The following is a 19,555-nucleotide window of genomic DNA, read 5'->3' as shown; positions in this document are numbered from 1 at the left end:
CTCTACTCTTCTATGAGTCAAAGAACCTGATATGTAAGAATAACAAGTCCAGACTTAACAATATAGTAATGAAGATGAGCAATTAGAAGTTCAAAGAAGCAGCATACGCAACGCTTAATAAAAAGACCCCTAAAGACCCGTCCCGACCCCTCGATTAGCGTGCCCCACTCCCCCACTACCGACGACGGAGGAGTTAACTTCAACCTCACTTCAACAAATATAAAACAATTCAAACCACCATATCAATCGAACTATTTCTGCGCATCTAAGTCACCAAATAAACAGATCTATCTTAATACCATTCACAATGCCACTTGCAGTTGGAGACAAGTTCCCAGAGGGTGTGACCTTTGGATGGGTTCCGTATGTGGAGGAGAAGAGTGATATCACTGCTTGTGGTATTCCTCAAAGATACAATGCTAGCAAAGGTTCGTGAAGCTCTTGCGTAGCTATTTGGCCTGTTTGGCAGCTCTGCTAGCTATCTGCTAGTCTTTATTTTCAATTCTTTGGTTTTTTACACCGCCAAACCCTCCGCTAACACACATACAAACAGAATGGGCCGACAAGAAAGTTGTTCTCTTCTCCGTCCCCGGCGCTTTCACCCCAGGCTGCTCCGCAAAGCATCTGCCAGGCTATATCAACAACCTCAGCAAGCTGAAGGAAAAGGGAGTCGACGTTGTAGCTGTCATTGCATTCAACGATTCCTGGGTCATGAGCGCGTGGGGAAAGGCCAATGGTATCAAGGGCGACGATATTGTACGTGTTACACAATCTTTTTGATATGATGCGGCATGGACTAACAACTGGACAGCTTTTCCTCTCCGACGATGCGAAATTCACTGCTGAGAAGGTTGGATGGATGAAGGGCGAGCGCACTGGACGATACGCGATGGTTATTGATAAAGGAGTTGTGACATATGCTGAGAACGAGCCTGGATCTGAGGTCACAGTATCCAGCGCGGAGGCGGTCCTCGCAAAGCTATGATCGCGTTCAGAGATTTTCGCATATCTGGTGTTTCTGCTGGATTGATTAATCAGACTTGCTATGGATATTTGATCTTTTTGTAGAAGAGCAGAAAGTTACAACTTTCGGTAGCAAATTAAAATTCTCTGGACTTCATCAGCTCCCACTCTACGAACAAGACACCAGGTGCACAAAAACGAAGAATGCTGCCTATGTACCATGGTGCAGCCTTAGTTACTGCTGGGGTGGGCCTCAAAAAAACAAAACTACAACAGCCAATTTTCGAGACGGAAAGAGAATGGTACGCATAACAGACTTGCCGCGAACGATCGTCGATGCAATATTAGTCACTATGAAATTGAATATTGGTTTTCTTTGGGTTGATAGCTTATGTATAATCCAAGACAGCATAACAGACATGCAGGGAGAACTAGCAAGTATGGCGAAAATTTACGAGCGATCTGTGGTAACCCTAGTGGCTGCTACTGCTGCTGCTGCATCAGAAGGCTTCTTAGATTCACGAGACTTGTCTAGGACCTGGGTCAGACCACCGATTCTGTTAAAATGCCAGGACGAGGCTGGAATGTTCGGCCAACTAGTGCTAGATGACTTAAACTCCAGCGAGGACGTGGATCCCCTTGATATGAGAGGATGGACGCTACAGGAGAGACTCCTCTCTCCACGAACTCTGGCTTATGGCACGAAGACCCTTCGATGGTCTTGTCTTTCTCGCTCATATCGTGATTCTGAGCTACAATACTCTGAAAATATTGAAACCAGCTACCTCACAAGAGGTGCCGCAGCTTTTCACAACATCAGCCAAATTGATGATATATGGGAAACTATTGTGAAGCAATACACTGAAAGGCAGCTCACCTTTCAAGACGATAAGCTTATGGCTCTAGCTGCGGTGGCTGAGCGTTATGGCTCTGGGCATAGGATATATCTTGCCGGCCTATGGAAGGATACTATTCAAAACATGTGGGCGTGGCATTATAGGTCAACCTCCGGGAATCGCCGTCCAAGGAAATTTCGTGCTCCATCGTGGTCCTGAGCAAGTATTGACAGCGATCATCCAGTGAATTTTGAAGGCAATACTCTTCATGGCATCGCCGAGATAGAAGTTAAACCAAAGATGTCGACCATACCTTACGGAGATGCTAAATCCGGGTTTATGGTAGTTGAATGTAAAATTGCTTGCTTCTTTCTCAAACGTGAGAAGGAAAATCAAAAACCCTACTTGACCCAGGCGGAAAAAGATTTCAAAAATCCTTTCAAAGGCAAAGACTATTTCGTTAGCCTTGATGCCCCGAATGATGATTTTACATGCTGGAAATGTCCTGGTAAGATCGTCTACCGGGTTTGGATGCTGCCAACTTTTTCAGAGCATGTGGCATACGCGTACGGGATGTTGATGAAGAAGGTGCGAGGACAGGTCAATACCTACACTCGCGTAGGAGTCTGTAGATTCTCAAAATACTGGAAAAACGAGGGGCAAATATTTTCTTCTCTTGATAGAGCAAAGCTTCAGACAATTGTTATTCAGTGAAGCGGTAAGGTTTATAAAGGGCGTAGAGAACGTTCAATAGTTTTAAATACCGCTCTTTGGTTTTAGGTTAATTTACGCCCAACAGCTTCACCTATTTTTATCCTAAGATTTATTTTCGATTGACTACCATTGGAAGACAACATATCTAGACTTTTTGTTTGTTCTTCGGGGAAAACTTACAGCAGACAGGTTTATGAATGTTTTGAACACATTAAGGATCTTCATCAAAGTAAATTAGCCAGGGAGTTTTATCGGATTCTTATTATTTTCTCAGCACAGAAGAAAGTTTGTAAGCTTGCTTGAATAGACAATGATACTAATTATGGATAGTTCAACAGTGGAAAGTCGTTGTTCTTAGCCCAATATTTGCTAGAATCCCAATCACACAACTCTCTCAACAATTCTAATCGGAATATCCTTGTGTACCCCAATAGTAATGTTAGCCTCCATGTCATCATAAAACATTCTGATCGCCTGATCTCTTGTCCTCTTCCAAGCCATATCATCAGTCTCGTCATTTTCCTTGACTACAACTAGCTCCAAAGAATATAACTTAAACAACGTCGCCATCGCCGCCGTCAACTCAATATTCGCAAATTCCTTCCCAGGACACACCCTTCCTCCAGCACCAAAAGCCGTCCAATTAGCAAGACGCTGGTCCTTTTCATCCAGCCATCTATCAGGGTCGAAATCCAAAGCCGGAGAATCTGATAATGCGTTTCGTCTCTCCTTTGAAATTTTGGAACGTTTCCAAGTCTTCGGATTTCGTGCTGCGCCCGCGTTGTTGATAAGTGTCAAAGTGTTTTCGGGGATTTGATGCGCTTTGTTATTTGAATCAACCAGAGTCACTGGACTCAGGGTTTTTCGCATCATAAAAGATGCAGGATTATAAAAGTAGAGGACTTCTTTCTGGATCGCTCCCAAGAGACCCTGTTTCAGAATCGGGTAGTCTTTCTCGAGCGACCAATTTTCCGGCGAACGATCACCGAGTTGATCGTCTAGCTGCTTTTGCAACTGTTTTTGGTGGTCTGGGTAGATTGCCATCAATAGGTAAATGAAGCCGAGTGTTCCACCGGTTGTCTCGTGTCCTGCCAAAAGCGTGAAGAATATGTTACCCAACACACTTTCTTTCGCGAGAGGGTTCTTTTCTGAGACCTCGGAGAGAACAACGGACTCTAAATTCACATGTCAGTTTAAGTTGGATCCCATAGAAACGGCAAGAGCCTTACCAAGAATTGTTTTGCTTTTCTTAGCGGGAACAGCTTCAACATTATTCAAGACCTTTGCTCGAAATTCATCCAAGTATGTTGTGATCTCCGTGAAGTTCTCGTAAGTGTCTCTGAACTTTTTGACTGGCAGTCTACTCAGCAGTGCAGTAGGTACGGTAACGAATACCGCAAGATTTTCGATAAATTTAGGGAGTGCCGCATCCAGAGCTATCTTATGACCAGTCGGTAAGGATTTCTGATTATCTGCGTTCCATTCGACTTTCATGCCAAAGAAACCATTGCAAATAATATGAAGAGCTAGTCTCGATGTCCAATACCTAACAACTGGAACAATAGCCTGATGATCTTCGGTCCAGTGTGTTGCGAGCTTCTGAGTTTGGCTCAGTGTCTCTTTCCATACAGTGTGATTCATGGCCGGACCAAACCCAGCCGTGACAGCTTTACGGTGTACTTTCCATTCTGCACCCTGAACCGACGCGATAGTTGGACCCCAAACATTCCAAAATTTTAGGAATTCTACGGGTGCATCAACCTTTGGATGCTGTTCAAACAAACCGCGAATAACAGTGTCGTCAGAAGACCAGAGCATGTTACCGCTCGGTGTGGCTAATACGAATGTGTCGCTACCGGCTTCGCGAAAGGGGTCGTGGCCCATTTTCCAGATTTTCCAGATTTGTGCTATCCTATTTCGTCAATATTAAATACCTCTTCATTAAATTCAAGTGAAATGAAAAATATACTGTAACCATGGACTTGTCCAAGACTGTGGTAGGAGCTTCAAAATCGGCATCATCACGGGATAGAAAATCATCCACGAAACGCTCGAAATATGGATGCTATAGGGGTCACTTTAACGCCACTCGTTTTTTTCATAGGGGCTACTCACGGGGAGTAGAAAACTGGAAATCCAGTTGTCAGAGCAATCTTATAGTTAGTTCGCCAGTGCGAAATGTAGCGGTACAACAGAAGTGCAGCAAGAACGACAATGCCGCCAAGAGCCGTTGAAGTGATACCTGCCATTACTGTGAAGCTGCTTGTATTGGAATTGACTTATTTAGTTGATGGCAAGGTTTCGAAGAGAGTATGTCATCAGAATGGGACAATATACCGGAATGCCAACACTGTATGTTGGTTAGTTTCTCTTGATTGGATAAGCTCTATTTACCCATATCAAACAAGTCAACCCCGGGAAAGATGACCGGAAGTCACCTTCCGCAATGGGCTGCGAGACAGTTGGTTAATTTTTGAGGCTTCAATTATGCTGCCCGGTAGTTGGAAATTGTTAGTTGGTGATCTTACAACCCTAATTGCAGGTACGGTTGGAAATCAGAGGTTTTCACTTTTGGAATCATAATTGTGTTTGGGAAACTCGATCAGTTCTGCATGTAGGAGACATGTTCTTTTGAAAACCTATCCCAAGCAAAGTTCTCAATTATGCAAGAACGTCCTACCTCATTTTGGCCATCTTCACGATATATTGACAATCATCCTTATTGCTGAAAGTTTTTTTTGGCTATCGCAATAAACATCGAAGCTCCGCGAGAGTCTTTCAACATATTATGCGAGTGGAGAGGCATAGCTCAGCATTCAGAAAGGTAATATTTTATTGTTTCCTCTTCGGTTTAAGGCTACAAAGATGATAATTGAGGAATCCGACTGTCTAATCAAGATGCTTTGTTATTAGATCCTGACAAATCCTAGACCCCATCCAATTCAAATCATAATTGTAAGTGACAAACACAGTAGGCAATGTAAATAGTTCCACGGTAATCACCGACATCATCAAGTTTCACGGTTCCAATAATCACCAATTTGTCCCATATCCTCCACAAGTGCGTCAGGATTATTCAGCGCTGGGAAATAACCTCCAAAATCGTGATCTACGATAGTATGAATGAGACCGGTGGCTCGAGAGTTGAAATGTACCATACGCCAGAGCCTTCTTTCCGGAAATCTCCAGCTGGAACTGAAAAGCCACGCAAAAGCGAATTATTTATTTGGCGTTCAGACGTGATTTATTGGACTTCTTATTCGGGCTTCATCTTTCAGCGCAGAATCGTGATTTGTTACAAGTAGCCACACCAAGGTTCAGCTCCCAAGCCCCAAAGCCACAACATTAAGACGTGTCCCGTCATGCGAAACCTATTTCAATACAAAGCTCGTTCCTCAAGGAGTTGCAAGTGCATCCGACTCCGTAAACGAAAATGGGCATCAAGCGTTTCTTTGCCTTGCACCCTCGTACATTGAACACTGTCATCACCTGCGTTCTTCTTGCAGCCTCCGTTGCCTGCTATCCGTTGTTTTTGATTTTGTTCCTTCGACCAGGATGGTACAATATTCAATCTTTGCTCACTCCAAATACTGGGAATATCAAGCCAACGGTCGTGGTCGGTCTCTTAACGGCTTTGTTCTCTGGCGTTACCGCCGCACTCGCAACACGGGCTGTTGAACACTCACTATGGCGCTGTTTGCGGCCAGAGGAGTCTAATTCGAGAAAATTGACAGTTGAAGAGGCTAGAAACATGGCAAGCTGGTCAACTTCAGGAACTGGTAGACTATGGTACACGATTTCTGGCAGCTCATGGCCACTGAAATTCGCAAGTCTCCTATTGTTGTTCCTCTCAATACTTAATCCAGTTATCGTTTCGGGCATCTCGCAGCGGCAATCATCAAATCAAACACTCAAGTTCCAAGCTGCATCCGGTCAACGCTTCAAGGGCTACCTCGACTCAGCGAACAATGCTTATAACGGCGGTAACTTTCGAGATATCCCAGGCACAGCCGCAGCGATTGTCTCAATGAGCAATCTTACAGCGCCGTCTTCCTCTATTTGCGAATCTGCTTCTTGCTACGTCGAAGCTCTTGCACCCTCAATTCAAGCAACTTGTACCTCAAGAACGCTCGCGAATCCAAACGACTATGGTGCGATAGGACAAGGTGTCACTTCATCACAACTCTGCTCGACACTCGACCCAAAGCTTTGCGTGACATTGGTCAAAAGCAATCCCGCAACCTTCGCCAACTTCAGCGGCGGATTCTCGCCTGCATGTTCCAGTGCTTCCAACATTTGCGCCGGTGTGTTTTCAATAATCTTCGGCGCCTGGGTTATGAGGCCAGGGGACGTTGTTCCTCACGATATAAACACTGTCGAATGTACCTTGTCGTATGGAAATGTTACCATCATCCAGAACGGACAGGCTTCGCCTAGGTTGCTCAGGAATAGCTTCATCCAGAGCAGATACGACACGAGCCAGTATCCGGAACTCGTGCCGTTGAAACGCATTTACACGGACAGTGCGTCCAACTCACCCTACACTTTCTCCGGGGTCAAGGCAGGCACAGGAGCGAACACGTTGTATGCCTCTTCTGTTGGCACCCTGCTGCTTGATCCAGCGATGAACATCCCCGCGAATATTGTCGCAGCGAGAATCCAGAGCGCGTTCGAGACGAGTACTTTGATGGCGTTTAGTCGGAGTCCGACCTCGTCTGACTTACATTTTACATACTCGCAAGACTATTCCTACTATGTGTACGACGCGAAAGTTCTCCTTATTCTCATCGCGCCGTTGCTGGGCACGATCTTGGCACTTTGGGGTAGATTGTGGGTTGGTGGGAGGGAGGTTGTAGGGTATGATGTTGTCGGGATTGCGCGGATGGGCCCGGTGCAGGGTGTTGAGGGGAAGTCTGAGTTGGGATGGGATTTCGAGAGAGAGGAGGAGATTGCTAGGATGAATATAAGATGCGTTGCAAATGGTGAGGGGAAGAGGCTTTTTGCTTCGAGTGCGACATAGTTTTGTGTGAGGGATACTGACATCCATGGCCCATCTCTCGTCCAGAGAGGGAATTTGAATGAAGGGAAGAGTTTCTATTGCTCTTCCGTTCCCAATTCTGCCTTGAATTTGTCAGATTTAAAAGGACATTGCTTGTGGTCTCGGCTAGTCTATCTCGCTTAACCTTTCAGGGGAGCCCAGGCCCGGGCTGTGCTATCCTACAATCTATTACCATAATTCACTTCCCGTTTTAGTGTAGACTTAATTTATGCGGTATCTAGGGTTTCTTATGTCTCAAGCCTTACATTTTTTTTAATTAAAAGACTAACTTATCCTCCCTCCTAAGCCCATTAAAAGGTCCTAAATTCCTATACTTAATTGGTGTATACCTAACTTGCTCTACAAGTACACGAAACCGCACCTAAGGAGCGACTATGTTAATAGAATCTACTAACATCCTTACGGAAGTGAATTGTGGTAACAGCCTGTAGATTACCTTTTGGCCAGAAAGTAAGTAGGGCGCTACTCAAACTAACATTATGTCTTTCACGAAAATTAAATCGGAAAATTTGCTGTAAGGGAATCCAGGACCCATCTTTCCTCGTCATTTTCCCTTGCATTCCAATGCCTTAACACCACTATACTAACCACCAGAGCTCCCTGGAACTGATGGTAAAAACAAGTTGCAAGATCACATTTTGTCTGACCAACAATACTAAAGACTCGAGAATACTCGCCTGCAATTGCAACTGCTGTCTAACCCCTTTATCGCTCATCTATGGAACCTAATTGATATTTCTCAATGACGGGAACATCGCGCGCTGCAATTGTTTGGGATCATGTCTTTCGAGGAGCCTAAGTTTGTTTAGATATCTGGCATTTATCCTGGATCTGGAGACGAAGTTCTACAAGAAAGAGCAGACAGAGAATATCAACGATGGCATATCCTGCCAGGATAGTGTTAGAAACATCGGACTCCACGTCTTTGTCATTAGAAAAGTAGGTAGCGAAAACAATGCTAGCATTATTCAACAAAGCGTTCAGACCAACTTAACGTGTCTGATTAACTCAGCAGAATTTGCTTCTTCAATTGGGGTGATTCAGTCTTCTCTCTTCAATAAGCATCTCTCTTTTGGGAGATAATTTGCTTTGCCTGTGTTTGCTTTTCGGTGGGCCGTTAACTAATAGGACATGTAGTGTCTAACTTATCTTTGCCAACAAAGGACGATTGCGATCTCAAACATTGTACAACATAAAACGTAAATATTGTATTGCATCTATTACTGTGCTTGAAAGATTCCCCAGTCTCTTCGGTGAACCCACTACATACTACACCAACATTCGTATATTGCACGTTTCTGTACCCACCCATGTCTACCAAAGCAATAGAAAGATCGTTTCTACCAAAGAAATACATCAGTGCCATTCTCCACTGGAGCCAAAAAGATCTCATCAGATCTACACAATAACAATCTCACGACACTCCATCCTCTTAAGCCCCTCTATCAATTCGGGGCTCTGACGTACATACCCAGTCTTCTGGTATTCCTCCGCGACCAAACGTCTCCATCGTTCATATGGGTCCGGATGATCAAGAAAACTCTCAGGGATCTCGAACATGACAATCACAAATTTGGCGAATGTCTCGAGACCATCATCCTCACTAATTGAGGTATAGAACATCCCAACGCGTTCAAACGTCTCTGGTGTGGAGCCGGCACGCACAACCATGCCTCTAAAATTGGAGCGCACGGAGTGTAAGACAGGGAGACAGTATAATTGGATACTGTCATCGATCTCTGATGGGTGATCAAACATTGCTTCTAAAATGATGGGGAAGAAGTCTGTAAGTACAATCTCTGCTATATGATCGGTCGTGTCAAGTAATACTTGTGGGCGAAGGTCTTTCGGCTGTGTCCAGAAGTGACAAGGTCGTAAAACTCCGGACACTCGTAGAAACCCTCCTTTTACCTGACCAGTAGTATCATGGCCCAATGTTTCCACTTGGGCCTCGAGCACAGTGCAGCAAGTTTGACCTCGCAAGTCAGACGGGCTTAGGGCATGATGGCAAGTTATATGAGCGTCGATAGAGGCCCAAGACCATGAAGGGGCACGGTACCTTAATGGCCGCTCCGTTTCAGGGAAGCTTTCTGTCTCTGCGTGCCACAAAAGTTCGGTGAAAATTCGACTTCGCCATATACCGGCGATGTACTCATCCCCTAAAAGGGGTGTGTAAACTTTTGCCAGACCGGATAGAGCAACAAGTTTATCTTCTTCTTTCGTGAGAAAACGCCCACTGTAGTTGCTAACAATTTGGTGCCATCTGTCAATATAGTGCTCTACCACCCTGTTGGGGTTTATATCCTGGTCGATTCTTGAGAGTAGCACAGGTATTTTTGAGTATGGCATAGGTTCATACCGGGGAATAGACCTGTTAAAGTCAAGCAAACAACTCTGGGATGTTTCAAGTTCGTGACACTCCCATGAAAGCTGTTCCGCGCCGAAGTGCAAAATCCTCATTGAAAGCAGCTGCTCTTGTAATGCCCATGCCCTCAGAGCGAGAGGCTCAGAATTCCTGATCGAGCGGCATTCTTCGGGATCATTGTGTAGCCAAAGGTCCTTTAGCTTCGGTATTCTTATCAAGCAAGGCTCGAAATAATGGCTACTCTTTGTAGAACTATTCTTTCGCAGAAAGCCAGCTGATGACCCCGCCGCGCAATCTGCAGAAATCGTGCAGGCAGCGTGCTGGTATACTCTCTCCATTACAGAAGACTCAATTAGCCAATCCTTCACCGAGTCTTGGATGATACATAAACTATCTATCCATAGATAATCAACTATTTTATGTGTCAGTATGGTCGAGGATTGCAGATATTTGGTGATGCATGCCATACAATCTGAAAGATTGCGTGAGTTGTAATATGAAGACAAGATAATGAAACTAATTGCTAACCCTGGAGCCAGCCAGAAACAGTGACAGCATCTTGAAAAGATGTTGGCAGTTGAGCATGTACAATGTCAGCTGTCAATGCTGATATATTCTGAAGTGTCAATTTCAGCGGCTAGTCGACACCCCAGCAGTGGCTGAGGGCAACATATCTTTGAGGCTTTTCCTGTCTGTCTGAAATAACGAGTCGCAACTTCGGCACTGGATTCTGCCGGGATATGTGAATGACCCGAGTGGGTTGCCAAAGACCATCATATTTTCTACAAACCCGATGGGTCTTAATACAATTTTGATACATAGCGTTAGAAAAAATTCGGCTCGATGGTACAGGGAGATCTTCGACAGCAAGATAATCTTGCAGCGCCCTGGAAATTGCTAAGCAATTATAACATCAGTAGCTGATCAAAAACAGGCGGGAGATATGAGTTCTACCTTGAAATGGTGGTACTATGCTTAACATCCATGGTATATATTGCAGTCGGAGTTGGTTCTGACCGCCGTACAGTGAAAGGCCACCATGAATACGGGTCGAGACTCCAACGTTGTTTTGAGAAAGGGCCTGTTGAACAAGGAACTCCTCATCAGAGAGATTTGTAGCCCCTCTGAAAGGCGGGCTCCCCCTGAAGCCCACTAGATAGAAATCTACAATCAACCATTTCCATTGTACTACCGAGTTACTGCGTTCGGTCAGCCCTGGAAGGAGTCGAAGCATCCGAGTGCAAAAGCTGCAATTTTCCTCAATGGACACTAGGAGAGAAGGCAGACTTTGGTGATAGAAAAATCTAGTCCTATAAGGCCATGGCCCGTCTGTCAAGTCGAACATGTCTATACAAAAGCGACACAGCGTGCCCAGGCTTACATGGTCACTCAATGAGCCCATGGTGGAGGCAAGGACGTGTCAGTGAAGAAAGAAAGTTTGGAAGAATGAAGGACAAAGTGTGTCAAGAGCCTCCTATAAGGATGTGTAGTGTAAATCTGACTACTAGGCAGGCGCGAGAGACAAGATTAGATACATGGCACGTGATCACGATGCCGAGTAGCCAAGTTGCTCTGCACCACACAGCCTCGCAAAACGTTATGAAAATGTAAAGGAGGTTCTGTGTAGTCTCGTAACTGGGATCTATATTTCATAGTTGTGACAGATAAAGACCACATTGTCTACCTAGGTATTCGAGGTAGGTCGTTGTTTCTAGGACAAGCGAAACGATGTACAGTACTCTAGTACCAATTTTGCTAGTGTGTTTTAATCGATCGTGACTCCCTAAGCGGAGATCTGTGATCGATCGATGCGACTGCTGACGGCCGCTGGACCGTCTTCGCGCCCAAATATCTCAATTGGATGAGCACATGTTGGCCGGCCACCAGGTCTCTTCTCTGGTGACAGGTCATTGTGGACTTTCGTAGAACTTCGTGCTGCTATCTCATCCGTTAAGAAGTTTACTCAGCTCTTTTGATCGCTGCTCTGCCAGGGCTACAATATCCTTCATTTCATCTCTTCCTACGACAGTGCCGCCCGATTTCGATATGCCTAGTATTTTTGTCTTGCCTGCACAATCGACCACAATCGTGATCGACTCCTCGCATAGGGTCTCCTCGAAGGTATCAGGATCAACCAGAATCCAATATCGCTTGCCCTTTGCCTGTCCCTTCTCCTTCGCCCTGAATACCAACGAAGTTACGGCAATCGGTAGCCCAGATAGGTTCAACTTCTTTGACTCTGCTACCGAATCCTCGCACAAAATCATCTCGCGGTCTGCATCCCAGTATGCTCTCGGAAGTCGTACATCTTTGAGCGCCGACATGACCGCTGCCCATGCAGCATCGAAAGGGTTGCCATCGAGGGAAATAAATAGAATATCAATATAGAGTGTCCAGAATGCCTTGATTTCTGCTTCCGGTGCTTCCTCCTCCTCATCATCCTCATCCATTTTATCCGGATCGCTCAGATCAGGAGGCTGATACCAAATCCGTAGATCCTCAGCATTTATCAAGTTACTGGAATGTAATAGCGAGTATATCCTCGTGCTCAAACTCTGTGCTAACGTACTTGGCGGCTGGCCAGGAAGAAATGCCGGTGAGCATCCAGTCGCCAATTCAATATTTGGTACCAGAAGGTCCAGCTCTTTCGCCTCATTGTAACCGGTCTTTGAAGTTGTTGTTGACTGATCCACGCGATATCCAGCAACATTGCTCGCCAGCAATATCTCCCCTCGAATTCCACATACTACCGTCGTATCGCCAATTCTTACTACAGCACTACCCTCTGCATGTGTGAGCGATCCATTGTTTATATGGGGTGTTCGAAACTGGGTAGGCGTCCTGCCGTTTGCGCGCGATGGAGGGGTGCTGTCGGAAGCAGGCTGGAGATGTGCTAGGAGATAGGGGTGAGGTGAAAGCTTTGCAAAAGTTTCGCGCGGGAAAGAAAGGGTGGACTGAGGTGTCGTAGAAGCCATGTTGAGCCTGTTTGGATATCAATCAATGTTTGCGGTGCTGATACACGAAGCTTGCGTTGTGAAATCTGCTTCTGCTAAACATTTTTGTGGGCCTTCTAGTCTCTATGGCGAATAGGACCATGCAAGGCTGACAAGGCTAGCTGGTGGGATTGCAATTGCTTCCACCCGATGCATTTGTCGTACGTCGGGAGAACAATTTTCCAGACAGAAGTTCTGCCATGAAGGCGGTGTACACTTCCCTAATTCGAATTCTTCAAGAGTACAATCCATCTTCCTTCTCTTTCAATCAAACTAGGAAACTCTGCTCCAAGTATATGTTCTGGTCGCCAACTTTGCAGTCTTTTGCGAGTGCAAGTGCAAGTGCACGTAGCAGCTGGCATACCAAATCAAATATCCCGTCTAGCTCAACCGAAGAATACGGCAACTGCGCGATCCGGGCAAGACGTCGCTCAAACATACAATCAGTTCCTTCACACTCCTTTCACGTTATTCATGCATTGTCGCTACGCGTTAGTTGATCCTTTTGTTGGAATTCGCCATCGCTATACGCAGGGTGGCGACTTTTCCCATCGCGCCGCCCTTTCCAATGCTCGAGTACCACGCTTCAATCACTTTAGTCTTATGAGCCGGTTGGTTCAGGTACTTCAGCGCTGCTGACAGCAGCTGCGTTTCTCTCAATGTCTTGGCTGGTTTGCGTTGAGATACTTTAGCATTTGTTGACTTGATTCTTTGCCAATCTTTTGCGGAGATTAGAATGGAGATTTTGTTCGTGGACGGCGGCAAGACCTCGAGCACATGAATATACTCTCCAAGTCATGTTCGTGATGTACCTCTGAATGGGCAAGATATGGCTGCGGCCAAGCCATGGATCGCTCATTCGGGCAGCAGAGCGCATCGGTCCCGCTCGCCATCTGCAAGGGGGACGGCGGAAGCGAAGAATTTGTGCGAATCAAATGTGCTGTGTTGCCGCCCATTTTCTATGGAGAAAGGCTTCAACCACAACAACTCAACCCCGCATTGGTCTGAACCTCCAAGGCTCATCACCACGTTCGAGCTGCGTACGAAGCCATGATTGGCAGAGTCGAGATGTCACGCACGGATGAGGGCTCAGTAGCCAGGCCATGTTGGTGGAAATGCTGCTCGTACAGATTCCCTTGCCCAAAAGGATGACCGAGCGTCAACAATCTTACCAAGAGTAGCATTGCATCGTGCGTGCTTTCGTTATCAGCGCAGAGGAGGTCGACATCAGTTCAAAGGCTATTCTGTTCCAAGTCGTGAGCAGTACACTAAAGCCAGCGACAGCGTTGCAGGCGCAAGAGTATTCTCCGGGCTGACCGCTCGCCAGACGGACAGGAAGCCAACCGGCACTTCTTCCAACATCAGCACACCCGCTGCTTCTGGGTGACTTGCATCTGAGTCGTGATAACGGTAAGTGGGTGTCTGACCCGTCGATAAGACAAGCATCCGGTCCTGTTAGGGTGTGGGGTCCAGGGCAATCACCAATATATGCTCGCCGTCTACCGCTGTGCCTTTCATGTCTTTCACATACCGCAGAAACTTTTCACGAACATTCCGCATCGCGCTAAGTGGTTCTTTGCGATCTTCGGTAGCCTCGAGGTACGCCTGTCGGATTGTTGTAAAAGCAATAAATCCGGCGGCTGGGGTGACAAGAGGGTCTTGCCTGCATCTCTTGGGTCGCGAGGTTGCACGAACGGTCAACCGCTATAAGCTCCCCACACTGCACCTAACAACCTGCTTGTGAGATTCGCACTCACAGAGTACTCCGTATTGCCTCAGATTTATCCGTCTCGAATCCTTCTCCTCCCTGTGTTCCCCTTTCTATACCCAATATCTTCGAACATCGCTATCGCCTTGTCTCTGATGTTGAATCAGTACGCAACCCTCTCGAAATCGCACACCTCTCTATTCACGTCAACCGCTTTTGTCGCACAGTAGTTAGCATATTCGCTGCAAGTGGCAGATGGGAAACAAACCCACGCTTGTGATATTGGACGAACGCGGTGCTATTGCGAACCCGCTGCAGTTGTTGCGCCTCATGAATCATTTTGGAGCCGACACCAAGCTCTAATTGATAATTGATCGCAAGACCACAAATTCAACTCAAGGGAAATAGAGATTCGCCCCTACTACGCGAAAATGGTATCCTCCGAGTTGTCAGTTCGGCCAATTGGTTCCGCCACTCTGTCTGAGTTGGTTAAGCGCATCAATATCCCTCTGACGGCGACAAGTCCACCGGGGCTAATCGAAGCGAATACAGTTGATCCTTGGAAGAAATCTGGAAAGTACGCTCTTGGATGGACGTACTTCTGTATTGTGCTTGTTGTTTTGGTAGCGATAACCAGAGTTTACCACTTATGGACGGATAAAATACGACAGGCAATGCACAAGCATGAAGTTCAGCAGTACTATGGAAACTACTCACCGGAAGACGACTACGCGATGGAAGAAATGCAAGGAGGACAAATGGGCTATAATCGAGAACACACGCAGCAGCAGATATATCCACAGGAGGGGGAGAAAGCCATGGAGCTTACGAGAGGTCAATCGCACTGGTCGTCCATTCGAGCTGTCAATGATACGCTGGCATTATTTAGATGGATCTTCTATCGGCCGGTTCCGGAAATCAAGTACAAAAAGAAGGTGATTTTAGGGTTTCCATCGCTGTCAGTCATTGCAATTCTCGTTATCGGTCTCGGATTTGTTACGCTTTATTGTTTCTTACCGCAGCCGCTCTACTGGCAAAGCATACAGTTTGGATCTCCACCGCTTGCGATCAGGGCTGGCATGATCGCAGTTGCTATGACGCCATGGATCGTTGCTACAAGTATGAAAGCAAATCTTATTTCTGCTATCACCGGGATTGGCCACGAACGATTGGGCGTCTTCCATCGATGGGGTGGGTATCTCTGCTTATTTCTAGCACTTGTTCACATGGTTCCGTTTTACGTTCAGCCAGTCTACAACGATGGAGGAATGGAAATTTACAAGAAACTTTTCCCTGAAGGCAGTGGGGTCATTTATGGCACCGGAATTGCTTGCTTGGCACCTCTAGGATGGTTGTGCATCGGTTCGCTTCCAATTATCAGAACAATGGCTTATGAGTTGTTTCTCTTCCTACACATTCCAGTCTCTATCGCTTACGTTGGTTTATTGTTCTGGCATTGCCACAATTACCTCACTTCTTGGAGCTATTTATGGGCAACAGTCGCTATTTGGTGTCTTTCGTACTTTCTGAGAATATTCAACCTGAACTGGGCAAAACCATGGAGGAATGCGTGGTTGATCGGTGATGAAGCAGCGATAACTCTAATGGCCGAAAACGCCATCAAGGTGACGATCCCAACCCAGATGACCTGGAATCCCGGTCAATATGTGTATCTGAGAATGCCAGGCATCTCGATCTTCGAGAGCCACCCTTTCACTATCTCCTCACTTTGCAGCGAAGACTTTCCTTCGGAATATGGAGATCTGTACAGAGATTGTACCCTGGTTTTCAGACCTTTCGGTGGATTCACCCGTCGAGTCCTGGAGACTGCTATCGAAAGAGGGCCATTCAAAACGTACAGAGCGTATCTTGAGGGGCCATATGGTGGAATGCAACGAGAGCTGGCCGCATTTGATACTGTGATTTTGTTCGCTGGAGGAAGCGGCATCACAGCCATTGTTTCTCAGCTCCTTAATCTTATCAAACGTATGAGAGATGGAAAGGCTGTCACCAAGAAGATTGAGGTGGTTTGGGCTCTGAAGAGACTAGAAGCTATGGACTGGTTCAGAGAAGAACTTCGTATCTGTAGGGAGTATGCTCCACCAGGAACCGTAACCTGTCAGTTTTACGTCACGGCATCCAAACGACAAACTGGTCAAGGAGTTACGGGTCATGGACGAGCACCTCGTCCTATTAGTAACATGCTACACGACAAGCTAGACGGCTTCGTTTCAGACATCGCTAACAAGAGAAATTCCGCTTTCATCCGAGAAGAAGCACATGGGGATGTTGATAGAGAACAAGAACTAAGGGCCGAGGACGAGGATGCCATAACTTCGCTACCGAGAGCGAAACACTTACAACCAAAAGTATTACCTCCTCTTCCACAGATGTCCTTCCCACCACCACCGAAGAAAGTCATGCGCGAAAACTCTCTGAAAAAGCTAGAAGGACGAGCTCCTCCTTCGCCGAATGCGTTGGCAGATTCGCACGACGCAACTCGTAAATTCTTGTCACCATCTTCAGGTTCGACAAGCAAACGAGAGTTTCATTTTCCACCACCCCCTCCACGAGCCGATGCTCCTCACTTCAACTTTGCGCCCCCATCACCGCGAAACTCTTCCAATAACCCATGGCTTGCGCATATGGACTCACCGCGGAACTCAAATAATCCATATAACCCTCAAAACCTACCACCACCACCACCAGGTCCTCCACCATCGAATCTACAAGATCAGAGGTCTGCAAGTTACAATTCGCAGGATTCGACATCATTATCTGTAGATCTCCGAAATACACCCGACTCAAAGGCTTCCTCGCAAGAGATACAGCGAGTCTCACATGACGATGGACTCAAACCTCCTAGTTTCGCGGATTCAACTCGTGCATCCCAAGATTCGAAACATTCTGTGGACAACTTTCCGCTCCCACCACCGCCCCCAATGACGGAGGAACAAATAAGAGCACTCCCACCTCCACCACCAATCCCTCAGACAACAACACCTCAACTCTCACCATCATTATCACCATACCCCTCAGCACCCGAAGCAGCGCACATCCGCCAGAAATCCGCAGATCTACACATCGCCATCCCTACCGCTCCAGCACCCGCACCCTCAAACTTCGATTTCGGCTTTCCTTCCACCCCAACAGAATTCCAGAAGAATCTTATGCGCTTCGCCTTTGTAGGCGCGAAGGTCAAGAAAGAGGGTTGGGGTACAGAGTACGGCCGTCCTGATCTTGGATACATGCTTAAAGACATGGCAACCGGTGGCGCTGACGGGAAAGGAATCTTTGGACGACGGACATGTGTGTTTGTGTGCGGTCCGCCTACGATGAGAGTCGACGTTGCGAATACCGTCGCGAGACTGCAGGCGGATATTTGGGGCGATGATAGTAAGGATGAGATCTTTTTGCATACGGAGAATTATGCTATTTAATTGTGTTGTGTCGATAATGGGATGGGATGAATGGCGTTCTTGGGAGGAAATAAACGCTTGGATGGTCGTGTAGCGTGTGATACCTGGGTTTTGGATACCTGTTGTGTAATTATTATGAAATGAATATGAATTTTAGATACACTGTTCATGATTGTGAGATTGAAGAATCTAAGCCTCAAGATGCTAATGTGTTCCTCGGAACTCTGAGATACATTGGAAATTTCATCCAAGCACCTAAAGTGTTGCAACTTGCTATGCTAATTAATACTTATTCTAGATGATTGAAGATTGATTCTAAAATATTCTGGTTTGTCACGGAACTGAACCCAACAACACGACGACCCTATTTCCTGACCCATATACAGACATTTGATCGAAGCCTTGCAGCAAGAAACATCTAACAACCCTTAAAATTTACACCTCCCATTTCCTCCAACATTCCATCAACCAAATCGCCACCCGCTACCAAAAGCACGAGGTCCATCATACCGATCCCACCCTTTTCCGAAATTCAAATTACTCTTCCCACCCACAAACTTCTCAGCGCTCCCATTCCCCCACTTCTTCGTCTCTCCCAACGTGATCTCCAGTCCCTTCCTGGCTTTACTCAATTTCTTCGCCTCCTTCTCCAACCCCGCGCCCTGATCCACCAAATGCAACACCCTCAGTCCCTTCGCCATCTTCTTAACGACGCTCAACGCATCCAGCGCCGTGCCCCCAACATGGCCCTTGCACTTGTCGTTCCCGTCAATGCTAATATACTCGATATTCGGACAGTTCCGGCACATGGCGAGGAGTCTTGCGCCAGTCAGATCCCGAGCGGAGTCCATGTCAATGTGGACGAGATTCGGACATGCGGCTGTGAAGCGGGATATGGCTGCGTCCGTGAGACGACTGCCGTAACCGGTGTCGCTGTCGCCGCAGGTGAAACGGCATATTTGGGTGCAGAATCAGAATTCGGGACCTGCTGCTACAATAGCGTCGAGATGGTGGCTGCGTTCGTTAGTCGCTATTAAGCGATTTTAAAAGGGAAACTTATTACTCTAAAGCATTGAAATCAAGACCAAAACAAATAGATTTCGTTGTATTTCCGACTAACTTCAGTTTCGTCTCGTCCCACTCCGCATAATTCTTAAAGCATATTAAGTTTTCTGCGGGCCAGTATTTAATTGCATACTCTGGTTGCGGTGGTGCTGGAGGAGGTTTGCGAGTTGGTTTTGCTTTGGGTTTGGGTTTGAACTTGGTGATGGCGCCGCGGTTATGGATGCTATTCCTCCCACTCGTAAGAGTGGCTTTCGGGCGAGGCATGATCGATTGCGCAGACGGGGAAATTTTTGGTTGTGTTGGGTCAAACAGGTTCGCAGCTTCGAGAGAGAGAGAGGAAGACGCGATGAGGAAGACGCGTCGAGCCTTGGCTTGATGGACGAGCTAATAGTCGATGAACATATGCGTGAAAAAGCGAATTTCGGTCACATAC

At 46.5% G+C, this 19,555-nt stretch overlaps 8 protein-coding genes across 8 annotated transcripts; 4 read left to right on the top strand and 4 right to left on the bottom strand.

The window, feature by feature from the left end:
• Nucleotides 1–307: 307 nt before the first annotated feature.
• GLAREA_02363 (Thioredoxin-like protein) lies at nt 308–985 on the top strand (the record flags this gene model as incomplete). The annotated part of the gene is made up of 3 exons (XM_008087449.1): nt 308–428; nt 554–756; nt 812–985. 3 exons carry the CDS (start codon nt 308–310, stop codon nt 983–985), a joined length of 498 nt encoding a protein of 165 aa, XP_008085640.1.
• A 418-nt stretch (nt 986–1,403) lies between these two features.
• On the top strand, nt 1,404–2,018 carry GLAREA_02362 (uncharacterized protein; the record flags this gene model as incomplete). Its single annotated transcript, XM_008087448.1, has 1 exon — nt 1,404–2,018. The coding sequence occupies one exon, from the start codon at nt 1,404–1,406 to the stop codon at nt 2,016–2,018; it is 615 nt and encodes a 204-aa protein (XP_008085639.1).
• Nucleotides 2,019–2,894: 876 nt separating this feature from the next.
• Nucleotides 2,895–4,762, bottom strand: GLAREA_02361 (Cytochrome P450; the record flags this gene model as incomplete). The annotated part of the gene is made up of 3 exons (XM_008087447.1): nt 2,895–3,688; nt 3,743–4,425; nt 4,629–4,762. 3 exons carry the CDS (start codon nt 4,760–4,762, stop codon nt 2,895–2,897), a joined length of 1,611 nt encoding a protein of 536 aa, XP_008085638.1.
• Nucleotides 4,763–5,946: 1,184 nt separating this feature from the next.
• Nucleotides 5,947–7,533, top strand: GLAREA_02360 (uncharacterized protein; the record flags this gene model as incomplete). Its single annotated transcript, XM_008087446.1, has 1 exon — nt 5,947–7,533. The coding sequence occupies one exon, from the start codon at nt 5,947–5,949 to the stop codon at nt 7,531–7,533; it is 1,587 nt and encodes a 528-aa protein (XP_008085637.1).
• Nucleotides 7,534–8,970: 1,437 nt separating this feature from the next.
• On the bottom strand, nt 8,971–9,921 carry GLAREA_02359 (uncharacterized protein; the record flags this gene model as incomplete). Its single annotated transcript, XM_008087445.1, has 1 exon — nt 8,971–9,921. The coding sequence occupies one exon, from the start codon at nt 9,919–9,921 to the stop codon at nt 8,971–8,973; it is 951 nt and encodes a 316-aa protein (XP_008085636.1).
• A 1,959-nt stretch (nt 9,922–11,880) lies between these two features.
• GLAREA_02358 (Ribosomal protein S5 2-like protein) lies at nt 11,881–12,912 on the bottom strand (the record flags this gene model as incomplete). The annotated part of the gene is made up of 1 exon (XM_008087444.1): nt 11,881–12,912. The coding sequence occupies one exon, from the start codon at nt 12,910–12,912 to the stop codon at nt 11,881–11,883; it is 1,032 nt and encodes a 343-aa protein (XP_008085635.1).
• A 2,157-nt stretch (nt 12,913–15,069) lies between these two features.
• GLAREA_02357 (Ferredoxin reductase-like, C-terminal NADP-linked) lies at nt 15,070–18,078 on the top strand (the record flags this gene model as incomplete). The annotated part of the gene is made up of 1 exon (XM_008087443.1): nt 15,070–18,078. The coding sequence occupies one exon, from the start codon at nt 15,070–15,072 to the stop codon at nt 18,076–18,078; it is 3,009 nt and encodes a 1,002-aa protein (XP_008085634.1).
• Nucleotides 18,079–18,521: 443 nt separating this feature from the next.
• On the bottom strand, nt 18,522–19,386 carry GLAREA_02356 (uncharacterized protein; the record flags this gene model as incomplete). Its single annotated transcript, XM_008087442.1, has 2 exons — nt 18,522–18,990; nt 19,178–19,386. The coding sequence occupies 2 exons, from the start codon at nt 19,384–19,386 to the stop codon at nt 18,522–18,524; spliced, it is 678 nt and encodes a 225-aa protein (XP_008085633.1).
• Nucleotides 19,387–19,555: the final 169 nt, after the last annotated feature.

Source organism: Glarea lozoyensis (assembly GCF_000409485.1).
Source record: "Glarea lozoyensis ATCC 20868 chromosome Unknown GLAREA6, whole genome shotgun sequence".
In the NCBI taxonomy this organism is placed as follows: Eukaryota; Fungi; Ascomycota; class Leotiomycetes; order Helotiales; family Helotiaceae; genus Glarea; species Glarea lozoyensis.
Note: the sequence above shows the minus strand (reverse complement) of the source record. Positions and strands in the feature narration are given on the sequence as shown.